General features: G+C 38.8%; 1 protein-coding gene across 1 annotated transcript in view; it reads left to right on the top strand.

Annotated features, from left to right (window-relative positions):
- Positions 1-2180, top strand: part of pdgfc (platelet derived growth factor c) — a 41305-nt gene extending 39125 nt beyond the window's left edge. The window contains exon 6 of the mRNA XM_047584337.1: positions 1026-2180. Coding sequence (XP_047440293.1) covers positions 1026-1139 — 114 coding nt within the window. The 3' untranslated portion in view covers positions 1140-2180. The remainder of the gene's footprint in view (positions 1-1025) is intronic.
- Positions 2181-18404: the final 16224 nt, after the last annotated feature.

Here is an 18404-nt window from a genome sequence, read left to right as displayed (position 1 = left end):
TTTTATTGCTATCCACAAAAATACACAGTTGTGTCGGTCGGGTGTCCAAGCTACCTCTTTCCTCGGAAGGGGAGGGATGGAATGAGGATACAACCTCAAGGGTAGGGGAGGGTGGGGGAATAAGAATACAAACCCATGTTAGCGTAGGTGATGGAGACTGAGGATACAGGACTGAACCACGACCAGCACACCCAAACACAAAATCAAACCACCAAACAGTCTTACTGTTTGCCTCGCATAAAAAAAAACATCATACCCGTGGCTCAAAATGAACCACATAGCAACTACTAAAACTACTAAGTGAGCCTTAGATATAGCATGCTCCCCAGCTCATGTGTTTCCTCCTTAGCCACAGCCACTGACTTGCTCGCTCTGCTGCCAGGGACATGTTTACTGCGACCCTTTTCTCCTGCAAATGCCCCTGCGACCCTAGTGAGGATTAAGCGGTATGGGGAATGAGATGAGATAATGTAGTAATTATTGGGAAACCTGTGGTTTTCAAAAAATTAAATAAAAAATCACTTTACATTTATATATATTGCTGCAATTTTAATTCCAGTTAACTTAGAGGTCCATGACAGATTTGTGGTTTTGTCCTGTATATGCAGCCCATCTACTCTGGGTTTTGAAACTCTTTCAACAGAAAACCATAAAACCAATGGTAGGATATTAAGCCAACTTATTAACTTAATAGACAGGAAAAATATTCTTGAAAAGGCATCACATTTACTGTGCATGTCCCTTGATCCCATGTCCATTCCTTCACTTTGACTGATGTTTTCAATTACACATGGCGTTTACTATGCACTGTATATACAATTTGGTGATGCATGAGTTGTTCACAAGCAGGTCAAAAACTTTTACACCTCCTTTACTGTTGCAGTAATTCTCTATGAAAAGCAGTGCGTATAAAATTTTATTTAAGAAGATTCATAATGTTTTTGCAGTCCATCAAAAAAAAAAAAAAAAAAACGTGAATATGTCAACATAACATGTTGACTTTTTGTTTTGCTTTTCTACCACAGGTTCTGCTGTTGAAGCATCGAAGTGGAGCACGAGGCCTGCAGAAGTCCATGACTGATGTTCACTTGGAGCACCATGAAGAGTGTGCCTGTGTGTGTAAAGATGACTGGGACTGACCCCAGACATGTGTAATAGCTGCCAATGGAAGCTCATAGAAATGAACCTCTGCCGCTGTTCTGTATCTCATCCACTTCCACTGGGAGTTAACAAGATTCTCCCTTTATCCTGTTGTCCTTTCACTAATTGGATGAAGCAGAACAGACTGGAATCTAATAAATCTTCTGAGTGGATTTGACTGCTGTGGAATACCAATCACGTGCTCTGAGTGCATTTTAGAGAGACAAAAATTCACTGGAGCAGCTCTGGACTCTTGCTTATGTGCTCTGAAAGACTATTTTCTTCAGCTCCTCAAAGATTTAAAAAACAGACATTGAGGCATATTTGCCTGTTCTTTCTGAGTTTAAGTTAAGTCAGTGTGGGCTGATAGTGTCACAGAAAAGTGGAGCTTCCTTGTTCAAGTACTTTTTTATACCTATAAGTGAGCTGGCTGACTCCCTTGGCTCCTTTGTTATTACCATCAAGGCAAAGAAAGGTGCTTCATGATTAGTTTCCGTTTGCTCCTCTTTTGTCTTACACAGCCATGGATATTTGAAATGCATCACTAATGAGACTGCATTATGTGTAAATATTACATTTACATTTTTTTTTTTCAATACTATTGTGCCTTTCCTACCAAAGATTCTCAAGGACAAGATAAAGGCTGCGCATGAAGTATCAGTTGGGCCTTGCTCATTTTAAGTCTTCATTTGATCTATCTCAGCAATATCCAATCTGCTTGCTTCAGGAATGTCTAGCATTGAGCATTTTTTTTTTTTTTTTTTTTTTTTTTGCATCATTCGAGATTTGTTCATATTAAATATTTATTTGTTTAATGAAAGGGAATTTAGGTCCAAGATGCCTTTTTTTTGCTACTTGTGTCACTGTACAGTAGTATTAGCCAGCATTTTGATTGTTAGTGATTGTTACAATGCAATTTTGTCATGGATGTTTTTTCATGTTCTGTAGGCCATAGTTATTTATCTGTACTTTTGCAACAACTGTTTGTGTATTTTCTTAGTCCTCATCATCAAAAATAAATTCTCCCATTTCTAACTGAACGTGCGGTACCTGGAACTGGAAACAAACACAAGAAACACTAACACACCCTAACAAATCAATTTCCAAAGGTTTTCATACTGAAATATCCAGTGCAGTGTGTTTGCTGCACATGTAAATGTGAAACAGCTCTTATGTCCAAGTACACATAGATTGAATTTGTTCTCTGCATTTAACCCGGTTGTCGTTCAAATTGTTTAACACAAAGCATGAAATTTAATAAGTAGGTAGTAAGTGCTTTGCTCTTTAAAGCGTTTCTCTCAATGTAATCTGCAAGTTATTTTCAGAGAAATCACAACAAACACAAGTAAACACATGAAGACTGATTAATGGCCTGAAAGTGAACATAAAGGTCTTAATACAATAAATAATAAGACAGGAGAACAAAGAGTGCTGGGGGACATCTGGGGGCCTCTCTACTTAACCGTTTGATCCATACTTTCTTAGGTATTGACAGTTATGACAACCAAGCCCACTGCAAGGGTAGTGGGCAGAGGGGCCCAACACATGCAAAACATACACTGTAAATGCCTTCTCTAAATCTTTTGAGAATCACTGGCTTTGTTTTGGTTTTGTTGCAATGTATATAAAGGTATCATCTGCATAGAGTATTAATTACCAATTCAAGTTTTGTTGAACCAGCTTTGACATACCAATGGGACACTATTTTCAGCTGCACCTCTGCCAGGTCAAAATGACAACCTTCATGCTAACATTTACTGTTATTAATCACATCTCTCTGATTTTGAATATTGTGGTACAAACCTTTAGTCCATACCTTTGTGACATCACTACAGAAGTAATGTTTTTTCAAGTTGCAACTTGCCAATAAAACATTGTTTTCTGCAAACTGAGTAAGCCAGTTAAACTATGTGTGAGACAGAGAAAGATAGTGTCAGAGAGAATGATTTAGAAATAATCACTTTCCCTGTTTCCCACACTGTAATTCATTATTTTTGTTTTTTAGTTTCTTTTTAATATTGAAAGAGTTACCTGGATGCAGCATCAAGCACTACTCCCTTAAAACCTGTCGAGATTTGTTCTTTTCTATCCCACAAGCTCCTTATCAGACACAGAGCAGTGTTGTTCATTCTCCCTCTTGGCCATCAGGTCACCCAGGAGGAGGTTCTCATTTGTCCATCTCACACTGCCACCCTGGCCAATTATTCTGATCTAATGTGCACCCTGGCAGGCATCTGTGGTGACGCCAGATGCTACTGCATAAACCCGCCATCTCCCAGTGTGGTTTTTATAATATTAAACAGACTGGCTTCTTCTTTCGGTGCAATGTTTCTTTGCAGAGGAAACCTCATTGCACTGGCACAAGATGTGACACAGCATGGGCAGTTGATGTGGCCCTTGGTGTGTCTGTGTGCGTGCATGGATGTATAATTACAATCCAGCACTTGACACTCAATCTGCTCATCGCCTCTTCTGCTCTGAAACCAAAGCAGCTTCAGGCTTGACGTGACGTGTCGACACCTTATGCAAGTAACAGAATTTAAATTCATTGTGTCTTTGAAGAACACTGCAGCAGACATTTTAAAAGTAAGTTGTAAAAGTACCATGCAAACATAGTAGTGTGAACACTGGTTAACAGGACCACATACACTGCCAGTCAAACAGGTAGTATATATATAACTGAATATTACAAACGATTTCAAGTTTTTGCTTTGACTCCAATAATTCTACCCACATGCACTCGTTCAATGAAATCACACATCTAAACTAAATAAATTGTAGGTTTGACCTTCCCTCTGCATAACCGAATAGCTGAAAAGATTGCGCCTCCTACACCTCCAAACAAATAAATCCATTCCTCTGTGCAGTGCTTCACTGATGTAATACAGTATTTCTCCCTGACATTTCTTTGTCACAGCAAAGTGTAGGGTTGTTTTGGCCCTCAGAGGGAGCTTTCTTACACAAAATTCCTTGTGTGAACTCAGCAGTTGGTTATATTTTAAAATGAGTATAACATTTGTACACTTTATTCATATTTATTCAGGGCAGTGGATAAAAGACCAGGGTCACCCTTTATATAAGAAGCTGCCCCAGAACTGAAGAAGCTTCTCAGATGAATGGTGAAATGTCTTCTCAAAACGCCTTTTGGAAGCGGCCACAGTTTATTCCTTATATTAGTCTGGGTTGTCACAGTGAAGGGTGAAATAGGAGGGGGCTGGAAGGGGCATAAAGAATTGAGGGTTTGATTTTTTTTGTTTGTTTTTCTTTCAGATAAAAGCGTCAGTTTCAGAGATGGACTTATCAAAAGCGGATCGTTAATGCAGTATCCCTAAATACTGTTCTCTTTAATCTGTTTATTTAAAACAAAATCACTGCTAGGAACCGATTAGCATTCTTTAGCATAAGGACACCAGAAAATACATCTAACCCAGCTCACTAAATATACTTTTCTGGCAACCTCACACTGATGACAAGACTGTGACAAGTCACTGATCTGTCGTTTGTGTTTGCGAAGACTCTCAGTCGTCCAGGTCATGGTATATCCAAAAACAAAGTTAGAAAGCTTTATTTTGAGATCTGTCTTTGGCATGTAATCATAGCATCCCACACATTTGACTGTCTGTGCTTGCTCTCTTGGTATCTTTTTGATTGTTTCACAGATTTTTTGCATAAACCCCATCTGCCACTGCTGTCTGTCCAGATTAAAAACCCTCCGGCATTGTCTCATATCTCAACCACCGGCAAAAGCCAATGGCAGCAAAAGCTATGGTCTGCAGTTTTTACTTATTTCTGTCCTTTTCCATTGCTTCTGACTATTACGTTATTACACTGTTGCACTGTTTCATTCCAATGCTCTTGATCGTGTGACATTTTTGTATGTGTGCATTGATTATTCATGATCTCCTTGAAGAAGCTCCCAATAAAAGCGTGGGCTGCACATTGCTCCGAGCATACAATTACTAGAGCTGTGCCTGAATGCTAATGATGGCAACAAGTAACAACAATGAAAGACCGATGAAATGAAATGAAAGATTTTTTTCCCCCAAGTAAACCTGCTACTGTATTGAAAAATGTCCAAGAATCATGGCAGACAATCTCATAAAAACTTATAAATTCAGAACATTTGACCCAGAATAGAAGGTGTTACAATCCTGCACTATTTTTCTTCAAGTTGTGTTATTTCATCTGTAAAATTAATCAGTACAGCCTTTGCAAGGCTCTCACATTGGTAACCATCTATCTCCTGTAACTGGCAACTGACTATAAATTCTACCCTGCAGCCTCTGGATCGATCTCAACTTGGGGTCATTTATAACTGAGCTGGATCTTTGAGCACTGACTGATGGGGAAAATATGGCAGACCCATCCAGATGACATCTCCAGCATCCTTAATTGGTTCACAGCACACGGATGGAAAGGCCAAATTGACGGGCGCATGTTATGTTTTGATAATTATAGGGTGCTACAGAGGCGGTTTTCAGAGAACTCGCTGTTGTTGCTGGGAATGTGAGATCCTTGACTTTAGTGCAGTATTAATCATGGGTCAGGAAATCATTTAGCAAGCAGCACAACAGAGGAGTGCTCTATGTTAAATATACTGTAGGTTGAATCATTTGACAGATGTTTCAGCTTTCATCTCCTCATTACGTCAAACGTTTAACCACTCCACCTCACCACACCAAAATGAAAGGTTTTTACATTTACCCTGAACTCTGTAATACACCATCTATTAAATATCCTGCCATAAATCAAATATGTAAGCAGACAGTATATACAACAATTTTACCTGACTCAGGAATCACAGGCACATTGCACTGTACTTGAATAACAAGTTTGTACAGTAGATATTACACTGAAGTCACTCAATGTAAATTGTACCTGACGGTATCATGTGCCGTGAAAATTGCTCAGCTGATTTCTTTTGAACGCCATACTCCTTCTCCAAACAATTTGAAATTGTGTGTCATACAGCATTTCTCCCACAAAACACACCCACAGGATGTGGTGGCTGTGTTGTAGATAAACCTTTTGGTTGGGACTGATGAGCCCTGACAAGCCTCTCGTAACTGATGCTATTATTCACATCCAGCCGCCCCGCTGACAGCCATAAGGGGACTGCATCCTAAATAGAAGGGAAGGTCAAAAGCCACTTATTCCTGTGTCATCGAGTTAATTGGTAGTGTGTTTTGCTAAAGCCAGGGGTACATTTTGTGGCTATCTAATGATGACTTCAAACTTTTCCCTTTTTTAAACTTTGTTGGGCTTTTTAACAAGTCTGAAGGGTGAAAATGATAATAATAAAAACATATATTGTACATTTCCAGGAAATGAAAGACAAAATATAAGATACTTGACCTTAAGAAAATTTCAAACTCTGACACAGACACACGGTGATTAATTATATTAAGTATGCCTAAACCATGGCGTTTTATACATATGTAACAGAAGAGTATAGCACAAAAAGCGCTGTAATTAGCACTTTTTAGCTTTTTTCATTCAGCGTCTTAGCTTGAGGGCTCTAGCATGCTACTTCCATGGTTAACTGGGAGACTTAAATAGAACAGACATACTGTTAATGTTATTAGTTCCACATGCAATTTTCCTGATAAGCTAAAAGACCTGTAGTTGAAAAGGTTTATCCACTAAAGGTGTATACACATATCTAAATCTGAGTTAAACCATGCCAGAAAATCTGGATAATGTATTAAGCTGAGGTGTCATACCAGGTGAGTGATATGTTGTGGCCACATGGGTGACAGATGTGAGTTCCATATGTCTCTAAGGAGGGGAAGGTCACATAATCTCCCGGGAGCCTGTGAGTAATCATTTAGTTGGAGCTTCATGTGACTGCCAGTGGACCTGGATCCTCACAGTCCTCTGACACTGACAGATATCTACCCAGACTCCCCTTGACATGCTAATGGAGGATGTTATGATCGACTTCGGTGTTAAATTTACCACATAGATGTGGCTAATGTGGGAAGAGGTGAGTCACATATTATGTAAACTGTTTAATAGCCAATGTCAAGACATTTTCATGCATTAACAACAGAATGGGATGATCACTACTGACCTTCAAGATGATAGACTGTATATGAGCATTTGCCGAAATAATTAATATGACAAATTTGACTGCAAGCGACCTATATGACGATGACATCAAAAGCAACACTTTTAGCTACACTTTAGAGACTGGGGTTTGCGTCCTCTGCCCGATCACTACTTCTTCACAGAGCTGACTTATTCCTTTTATATTATCATTTTCATTTTACAGTATGTCATTATTTGGTTAGCCAACTACAAAGTACTGACATTTTAGACTTTGAAAAAATGTGGTTGTGGTTGGGATTAAACATTTCTCCACTAACCATGAGACAAGGGAGATTTGTGATGCTTTGTGATCAATTTTATTTTAGTTTTTGCATACCTCTTGAAAAAGAGAATGATATGGGATCTTTAGTATCTAATCCAAACTATTGTTGACAATGAAATGCTACACAGTTTTGACCCACATTAACTCACCAAATACCCACATTTTACCTGAAATAAACACTACAACAGCAATGTGCAAAAAAATAATTTATAGTGCAAGCACCACAATGCAGTCACTTAGATATATAAAAGTAATAACAGATTCAACTGTACAAAACAGACAGAATTTAATAACATAAACAATAAAATAAGAAGCAAATACTTAAATAATGACAAAAAGGAACAGAGTTCTCTGAAACAAGGTAACAAAAATGGTTTTAAAAAAACAAATATAAAGTTGAGTAATTAGGTCTTAATGTAATTATGAGCAAAAGCTTTAGTGAAAATAAATAAATCAAAATAAACTACCTTAATCCACACATTTGACTTTTTTTTAATGTTACTCTGTTCTTCCTTAATACTCCACCCATTCGTTAAAATCTGTGCAAGATGGCTTTTCTGGAGGCAAAGTCATTTATGACGTCACTGTATGAAATCTGAAGGGCGACTTGTTAACTTGTTGTTAATACTAATCACTGCCAGTCCACTCAGGAGTCCACTCAGGCTTTCTTGTGCCAAGAAATCTGAGCTTGGAAAAGCTCCGCTCTGCAGATGCAACAGTCGCAAGAGAGTGAAGGCTATCCATGTGTCTGCCCATCAGTGGACACAGTGTACAGTAAGAGACACTGGGTACATAAGATGGGATTTCGAGACGGAGGCCTGTAGAGGATGGAGATGGACCTAAGATGAACGCAAACACATTAATGAGGTACTCTGAATAAATCTACTTCCTTTTGGGTGTAATTCTTCCCATACGTAGAAATGAAATGTATACTGTATGGTGAGTTTGTCCTTCACCTGATGCATGTTTAATTTACTCATATAAATTACCAGCAGCAAACAATTTGTGCAAACAACATATCTCAAACTTAGGGGTGTAATGGTGCACATGAGTCACGTTTGCTAGCGTAACAAGCTAGCAAACTGGACCACACTAGTACAGGGTGACGTTTAATGTTTGCTATCAAATGTTCAATGTATGAGGCCAACCCCGACAATCAACTTAGTCACAGTTAAATCTCATTATCGCACAAATACGAACATGTTAGCATCAACATTAAGCTATTTAACTGGCCAGTTAAAAGATACTTTTTTTCTAGTTTTTAACTAGCTAGCTAATTTGCTATTGACGGCTACACAAACCTCTTTGATAAACATTCCATTCCACCGAGACCGATAAACAAACCTTTTCTCCTTTTCCCCTTTCTTCTTCCTTATTACCTTTGCCCCTGAAGGATATGTCCTTTTTTGCGACATTGTTTTGCCTCAACTAACTTACCTGCGCTTTGTATGAGTAGTGCGCACTGCATAGCAGGAGGCACGTTATTGATGGTTTGACATTTAAAGAATGGCTAGGCCTACATCAGCAGCAGCACTCTGTTGACATAAAAATGTGTTTTGTACAACAATATAGCTGTAGTTATTACTCATACCTGCAAAAATAAATAAATTAAGTTAGATTCTTTGTTAATTGCTCTTGGGGGCCCCCTAGTGGCTGTGGGGCCCTAAACAGGCACTTAGTTTGCTTATGCCTTGGGCTGGCTCTGCATTGGCACATGAAAGAGACTAATAGTTTCTAGTCTTTTCGAGTCATCTCTATTTCACCAAACAATGTCCTTTAATAAATTAAGATCATTAGTTCAAGATAGCGTGTGCATATATCACACATTTGTTTTAAAAGGCATCAGGAAATAGATAAAAGACAAAATAAAGCAAGATGTACATAAAATGTAGTAAAATATGTTGTAACTTTTATTCAAGTATGACTTTCAACATTAAAAAGCATAAAAGAGATAAGTGAATCTAATCTTTGCTCCCATCTAAAAAAAAGTTCTCAGAAGGAAACATTGCCCTGAAGTTAAAACTTTGGCATGAAAAATTCTTCCACAAAAAGAGGGCACACGATGTTGAATCAAGAGGAACTGTTTCTAATTGCGTATCTCTTTTTGAAATTATGGTGTTGAAACAAAAGCATGAATTTGAGCTGGATAGACAGGAAGGGTGAAAATTAAATCAAGGATTGTGAGAAAGCTAAGCAGCTTGCTTTGAAGGATGAAAGAGCTGAGCATTAGATCATGAACTGAACACAGCAAGCACAGGAGGCTTTGACCATCAATGAATTATTTTCTTTTCTACATGCCTGGACTTGCCCCATCGCCTCACTTTGAGTCACACACACAAATGGGCCGGGTCAAATGGTTTGAGCATCCTGTTTTCTTTTTTCAACACCGCTTGAAAAGAGGGTCACAGACCACATGTGAGGCACAACACAGGTCCCAGTCAGCAGTCCGCTAAATGTCCCATTCATGGTGAGTTCTTAAAAATCTACACGAGTGATGTGGTTGGTGGGGGAAAAAAAAATACAACGGATCGGGTCAGTTTACCCTCTGGTAACGAAGTCGTACAAATTTAGGAAACCAACCTTGGCTGATGACATGGGGCGTCTTCTTTTCTGCAGACCTTCCAGTCAACACAACATCACTCATAATCACGCAAGGTTACCAGAGAACATCCAGTATCAGTGCATTCATTGCTGATGCCATCAGTGCAAATTTATTTAAAATCAACCAAGCACACTGCACAAACTGGGAAGCTGTTGTTAAATACCCACTTTTCTGTTTAATGAGGCACACAGTAAAGGAGAGCTCTAAATAAGTCAGCCTTTCTCAGCTTCCTCTCCCTGTTAACAACGTAGGCACATATTTCAGAGCTAGTTCTGGGTGAAGCTAAAATAAACTCTCCCATCACATAACCTTATAAACACAGACCAGACAGTGCCCTTATAAGGAAGGGAGAACGATGTATTAACATACCACCTTTTTTCTAAAATGGTGGGTAACATTTATTTTGAAGGGAGACCAAACACAACAACAGATCCCCGCTGTCTGTCTCTGTCTGTTAAACTAATCCAGTTCTGTTCAGTTTTTTTACATTTTGAATAATTTCAGTACATTCGTCCATTTTTTATGTTATTTTATTTTTTTTTTTTTTGTCTTGCTTGGCCGTATGTTTCCCTGCAGTTTATGATCCGTGGTAGCAATTTCTCTACCAATGCCCGGTCTGGTCCTCAGGGGTTCACTTGGCTTTGATCGCCAGATGTGTGCTGTACCTCCAAGCAGTTGTTGGGGAGAGAAGTTTACAGACATTGCAGGTGATGATACAGTGCAGACCTTCAGATTTACTTCCTACTTTTAATTTGTGTTCTTATAATTAAGGAAGAAAAAATGTTTAACAAGCATCTGATTAAAAAAAATCAAGCTTAATGTAACATATTCAACAGTTTCAGAGGTTCAGGGGAAACTGTGCTTTAATAAAAATAACATTTTAATTAACATTACATTATTTGTCATGATAACTGAACAGCTTGTATCAGTCAGTCCCTCCTTATCAGAAAAATAAACAGAACCAGATCAGAAATTTTGATCTAATCCTAAAGTCAGCAAATATCTCTGAAAAGTCCCCCTGTAAATCAGACATCTGTAATATGATATGCCAGATTGATAAAATTCTGACCTCATTCCAATGCATGTACTGGTTAAGTTAATCAGCTCTGTTTGTAGCAGCAGAGTAAACCCTGATTATTTTGTTACTTTGTTACCTAAAACAGATTGTAGTGAATTGTATAGATGTCTAGCAGCACTGAGCAATGAGGCTTATGTGTGGTTTCAGTTATCAATGCATGGTGAATAAGCTAATCTGCCACAACATTAAAACCACTAACAAGAAAAGTAAATAACGTTGATCATTTTGTGAATATAATATTCTACTGGGAAACTTTTGGACCTGGCATTCATGTGCATACTTAGACGTGTAGCACCCACCTAGACCCCAAACTGATCAAGTATCCCCTCCCCTCAACCCATAGGACCCAAAGACCCCCCACTAACAACATTCTATTTCCAGACACCAGAGGACACCCTCAGAAGACCCATGTCCATTCTCTGATGAGTCACAACTGTTTTGGATTCACAAAGGAGACCTACACAATATTAGAAAGATGGTCATAATGTTATGCCTGATCAGTGTATGTGTCTACATGGTCATAAAGGTAAGAAGGTTCATGTCAAGTATTGCAGAAAATTGGAGGAGAATAATGAGTATGGGATATGAAGAGCTCCAAAGGAAATCTTGCATCCTGCTTCAAACAAAAGAAAGAACATGGCTACGTGGGAGGTGACAGACCTTACTGAGTTGTGTTTGATGATACATTCACTCTAGAAATGTAGACTTTGGAAGATCCACTCCCTTAACTGGGACTTAGTTATTGTTAAAGGGTTCAATCCTTCCATCTAATTCAGCTGAGACCTGAATGCTTGCTATTGTTCTGCGTAATGTCTGTGAACACTCCCTGATAGTGGATGTTGGCAATCCATCACTGTCTGTGGCTGGCTTGCTCTCTCAGCTCACTGGGCCGTATTCTTTGAACATGAATATATAAGGACTGCCAAAATGAACGTGTTAAAGCAGATTAGTCCACCACCACGATTAACCTGATTAAAAAAATGAATTAACCCATCTACAGTGCTGAATGACTCTGAATGTCGCTGGCAATGCATTTCAGGCAGCACGATGGCCTTTTCCAAAAAAAAAAGAACGAAAGAAAAACAAGACGGAACAGTTGGCTGACAAATTATTATGTACACTCTACAAGAAGGAGTTTTCTTTTTGCTGAAGCACTTCCATCTTAAATTACCACATTAACGGCAAGCACACGTTAGTCTGGGACTCTGCTAGCACTTTGGCTAATTACGACAAACCAAGACAAAGACAAGTTGGAAATGCTGGCTTGCAAATATCTCTCTGCATCCACTGTACTATGGAAGCCCTTTACTGCCACTTGATGAAAAAAAATATGAGATACTAAGTCAAAATTATGACATACTGAATCAAAATGATGAGATAGCTAAGTCATAATTATGAGATACTAAGTCAAAATAAGTTTGCTGTGTCTTAAAGTAACACTACACTTTGATGTGACGTTTGGGGTTTGTTTGAATAGGTCCAGCTGACCAATAGGCTCCTGTCATAATGTACTTGAACCTAAAGTGATTCCGCTCCATTCTCATCCTTATCTTCTCTGTTGCAGAGAACCTTCTGCATCTCTGCAAGGTACGTGTTTTCAGTGCCGTGGTCTATCCTGACTCTTTGTGGGCATCCACTGTTTTCACTAATGGCATCAATAAAACACCCCACAATAATTCAGTATTGCTGTTGGTTTTGAACGCCCCGAGGCATGTCATCTTTCAAGAGAGGCCAGCTATGCACCTACTAACACATATGCCGTAAGGCTTCAACTTGTCATACCCGTCCACATGCCAAACATTATTTGGACCATGTCTGACATGAATGCGGCGTCCAGACGGTTGTGCGCACAGAGATCGACCCCATTTCTGTATAGTAGTCCCATTAATTGGCGCACAGTTTCCCTGTCTGTGATGAATCCGGCCATCCAACATTTCTGGTGCATCCATCGGTATCCGTGCTGTTTGCCAGATGTTTGCTGCTGTTGGGATATTAAGGAGGTCACCTCTGCTTCATCTGTTTTATTCCATCTCCACCAAAGCTGGGTCATCTGCATGTCCTCTGCAAAGGTTAAAATCTCACGATTTGTAAACCCATGTCTGAAGTAGTCTTCAATGATGAGATCCATTTTCATTTTAGACTAGCTTTAGTGTAGCTACCGTTTCTTTTCGAATTTAGACTTTTGATCTCCTGATTAGCAGGCTATCTCATAATTATGACTTAGCTATCTCATAAGTTTGACAGTATCTCATAATTTATTTCATCAAGTGGTGGAAATGGGCTTCCATACTGTTCTCTGTGAGAGACTGTTCAGCAACATTGTAAATAAGAAGTCGTCAGCTCTCCTCTCAGACAATGTCAACAAGTTAGTTGGTCTTAGTAGCTGCTGAAAGAAGAGAAACAGGGCAACATTAATGAGGAGAAATGTTTGTTTAAAAGTTGTTTTGTTGAATCCGTTGAAGGTGTTTAATAAACATGTTAAGTGCATGTATATTCCCTTCTTTCTTAAGTCCGTCTGCTCATGCAAAATGAAACATGATTAAGAAGATTAAAACTGAATAAAATGTAATCGTGATTAATTGAAATCAATCCACAGTAACCCTGTGATTAATATGATTACAATTTTTAATCATTTGACAGTGGTGTGAAAAAGTGTTGGCCCTGTTCCTGATTTCTTAATTTTTTGCATGTTTGTCACACACCTTTCCAATCAAACTAATATGAATATTATAAATTATAAATGCAGTTTTTTAAATGAAGGTTTTCATTAATAAGGGAAAACAAAATCCAAATCAACAACTGCAATGAACCGTTTGAGATAACTTGCAGTGAATCAGCCCAGTGGAGGAATCTTGGTCCACTCATGTTTGCAGAATTGTTCTAATTCAGACACACTGGAGGTTTTTCAGCATGAACCATGCCACAGCATCTCAATAGTATTCAGTTCAGGACTTTGACTAGGCCTCTCCAAAGTCTTCACTTTGAGACCTCCAGGTCATCACACTACCACCACCAGATTTTACTGTTGGGATAATGTTCTTTTCCTGTTCTGACATGGTCATAAAGGTAAGAAAGTTATTTATACGTAGACCAGATATTGATTAAATGTTTGGATTGCTGCAATCTTAAAGTCAAAAGATGCTATAGCTTTGTTTTAAAAGACAGGCAATATATTAGTATTAAAGAATATTGTCTTCTTGTTGTCTCATGATGTAGAAACTTTTTCAAAAATATTGAAATATGGATGAAAAGGTAAACTGTTACTGCAATTTGTGCAGCAATTACTGTAACAATTGCATCATGTTTTCTTTTCTCAATAATGTGCTGCAGCAGCAGGAGCTCGGCAGAGATGATCATTTCAGCAAATTGATGTCATCCTTTTGTTGCAGGTTGATTTCTCACTGGCCACTGAAAACATTAATCACAACCTCTTGCGATATCTTCAATCAGGATTTCAATATGTGCTGTGATAGAATAACCTTTGATCTCTGAACAACAAAACACGCCCCTCAATCTAAAAGTTTACCTTGTTGTCCCTGCTCCCTTTTCCCCTCAGACTATCGGGCGTTTAACACACTGCACGATTTTTGTGCTATATTAACTACTATACATTTTTTTTTCTAATAAAAACATGTCTTTGAAGTCTGACTCAGATAAGATCAAACACTCTAATATAAAGCCGTTACAGAATTATGAAATGCAGAACGTGTGTGAAAAAGAAAAAAGAAATATCCACCCGCTCCTCTGTCTGAAAAGGCATCAAAGCCTTCTGAGTCCCCCAGGTATTGGCTTGAATAGGTTAAATTAACATGATAGGACTTGTGCATCAATGATGTACCATTGCTGTTGCACAAAAGCCACGTATTTCCAGCAGGCAAACCCTTTGCAAACAAGTCACTCTGTGAAAGCACTGAAATGATTCTGAAATTGCAAAACCATGTTTAAGAGCTTGAGGTTAATGAAGGTCAGAAAAACAAATGGCCAATGTGTTCATGTTAAACAAAAAAAAATCTGTGCTTTTGTTTCTTTGGCAACAAAATATTTTCTATGTGCCAAGCAGCATGGCACAGAAACATTTGACAAGGGGTCAACACTGTCGTCAAGCTCTGGATAATGGCACTGCAAATACAATAAAACATTTTCTAGCAGCGTAATGTGCATTTGCTTTTTGTACTGAGTTAGCTGTTAAATGGATTCTTAAGAGTGGTAAGATGGGTAGCTTGGCACTGATAAGCTGTGTTTAGGCCTGCAGTAATTTATACAGACTATTCAAGGAACAAGTACTGATTACACTGTACATTTTAATATGTTTTTGCTCAGCTTGCACACTGTACATGCACAGCAGTACATGGAGTTGACGGGGCGTAGAGACCATTTCATCTGAGGCAGAGTGTGCCAAGTAACTGCAGCTTAAATGAGGCTGTTTTTATTGGCTTCTTAGCGCTTGGCTCATGGTGAGTTTAGCTTGAGCAGGCATAGCCTGTAGTGTTAAATAGCTTGTGAGGTCCTGACTTTGCTTTCAACTTCAGTGGTGACTGAGGCAGTTTGTATTTATTTTACTCACACAACAAGTATTTATGTACCAACTAACTGATAAAAGCTTCACCTCCACATGTGTCTGAGGTCTAAACAACACTGTATGATGCATTAGCAGCTACTTGTACCCATGCACTCTGCTAATAGATCTCCTTTATATTACTGTGGCAAAAGTAATGGAGATTTTCATTTAAGAAGACCCCACCTCATGTACCTCATTTACAACTTAGTCCATCTGTGTTAAAAAAAGAAAGAAAGAAAAAAAAGCAAGCAAGAAAAAAATCTGTATTTAACGAGGAAATAACTTCAGCAAAGTCAGCTTTATGTGTAAAAGATGTGAACAATGTGTTTACCAAGCCACACTTTTCTAACAATTACAGAAAGCTCAATAGAAAAGTCCCCCGAAGACATTTTGTGGAGTAGCCTGAGGCGAACATTAAACCTTTTCACCTTATCACTGCATGATGCTTGGATGTGATGAATATCAAGGATGAGGGCTCATCGAATCTGTGTCACGGCCTCAGACGGGACAATGATAGTACCTGTACAGCAAATTAAAGTTTGCTTCTGAGAAATGTCTGCCCAGAAGGCTTTTATAGATCCTGGCTATGAGCTAATGAGGTCTTCAAACATCTTTTAGTTGGTTTATATTAATAATCAGTGTGGCAGTGGTTAGCACTATTGCCTCAAAATAAGAAGTTTGCGGGTTTTATTACCATGGGTCTTTCTGTCTGTAGTGTTTTCTCTGTGTCTGCCAGGTTTTGTCCGATGCTCCAGCTTCTTCCCACAGTCCCAAAACATACATGTAAGGTTAACTGCCATTTGAGTGTAAATGATTTGTTTACCTCTATTTGTTAACACTGTGACCTGTCCAAAGTGCCAGTTGGGCTCCAGTCCCCCACAACACTCTACAGGATGAGTGGTTATATTAATCCATGTGTTCTAACTCCAGATTATTGCACATTATTGTTCCCAATATGTGCAATACCAGAAAATAAGAAAAATCAATCCGAGGATCTTTATTTTGTTTTATCTGTAAGGTTCATACATATATATAGTACCGATAGAAGACAGGATAAACGACGCTGACTTCCACCACAAGGACCTACTTTAGTTTACAAGAGTGAGAGAAAAGGTGATATAAATTCTTAAATCAATTCCAAGAGGCTACGGGTAGCCTTTGTGGGGAAGAAAATCCTACTTTGGTAAAAAATCACTATCTTGAGTGCTCCAGGTAACGAATTCCCAGAATACCTCAGTGTCTCAGGAGAGAACTGGCACTGTGTGTGAGCAGTCAAACAAAAGGAACATTAGCGGAGGACAAAGTCAAACAGGTCACTGTCACTTGCCAGGATACCAGTCTCTCCAAGCATCACTCCAGTCGAAAGGGCAGCATGAAGATCTGCGTGGTGCCAGCAGCCATGTATGCACACGCTTACTCTCTGTGTACTACACGGTTAGCTATTACCTATGCCTTGATTAAGTTTGTGTGTGTGTCTGATTAACAAACACAGGCTTAAGCTGCTGTTTGATTCTAAAGTGATTATTAGACACCAAGATCCTTTTAGTAAATTTACTGTTTGTATATTGTTTAAGAGAATCCTGCTTGTGGTGAGACAACAGACTGATGATAGGGCAGAGTTTGTATAAAAATGAACTCTGTGGGAGGAAGCATGCAGGAATTGGTGGTCTGCCACTGCTGGCAGCGCCTCAGAGTGTTTCCACTAGAGATGCCAAATGGTTCCAGGTTGTGCCAAGAGAGCGATGGATCAAGGCGACGGGCCGTGGTATTCCCATGTCTCTGATCACAGAAGGTAGACTCTGCAGGGAAACCTGGGAAAATCCGGAGATGGGAACGGTTTCTGATTTGCTCCTTGAGCAGTTCTCAGACTCACCCGTGCTGCAAACCTCTGCGGTGCATTTTCATTTAGATCAAAGGGCCCAACCCCAATTCCAAGCATGCAAACACAGTGAAACATCTGCAGGAGAATTCATGATATTTCCTCTGAGGATTTTCAAAGTGGACATATTAAAACAAACCCGTCTGCCACACCCATGACCACTGGAGCTCTGACCACTCCATGTCCACATCTGTGCTGGTATGAAAATAACCAAGAATGGCCTTCTTAATCGTGAGAAAATGAGAACAAAGCCTTTTTTCTGTCTTCTTGGTGCACTACATCTTAAACGCAGCAGTACTGCGATAATATATTCATTGCAAAGGCAAGATATAGTCATTAATTGTGTGAGTATTTTACTCACTTTAAATGCCAATCAAATGGCGTTTTTTACATGACATGATCTTCATTATTCTGGCATGTGCTAAAATGTGAACCAGATAATGACAATATTCAAACTATATACAAAACATCTGCAATTATCTCATCCTTCAGACAGATTTCATTTTACATTTTAGGAAAATTATTGTTGAATTTCTAAATTTAAGACTAAATAATTCTAATTGTCATTTTTTTATATATATGTATAGGCCACCATTTCATTCACTTAAAAAGACAGAATCTATCTCTGTAATTACAATAGAAATGAGCCTTAACACAACATTCAGCAAACTCTAGACACTGAATACACTATCTCGACATAATAAATATACCTTGACTCTGCTCGAGTGCATTTCTATTTATTAAAAGGTTTCCTCTGTCTATTGATCAGGGATA

Source organism: Mugil cephalus, chromosome 5, assembly GCF_022458985.1.
Source record: "Mugil cephalus isolate CIBA_MC_2020 chromosome 5, CIBA_Mcephalus_1.1, whole genome shotgun sequence".
Classification (NCBI taxonomy): domain Eukaryota; kingdom Metazoa; phylum Chordata; class Actinopteri; order Mugiliformes; family Mugilidae; genus Mugil; species Mugil cephalus.
Note: the sequence above shows the minus strand (reverse complement) of the source record. Positions and strands in the feature narration are given on the sequence as shown.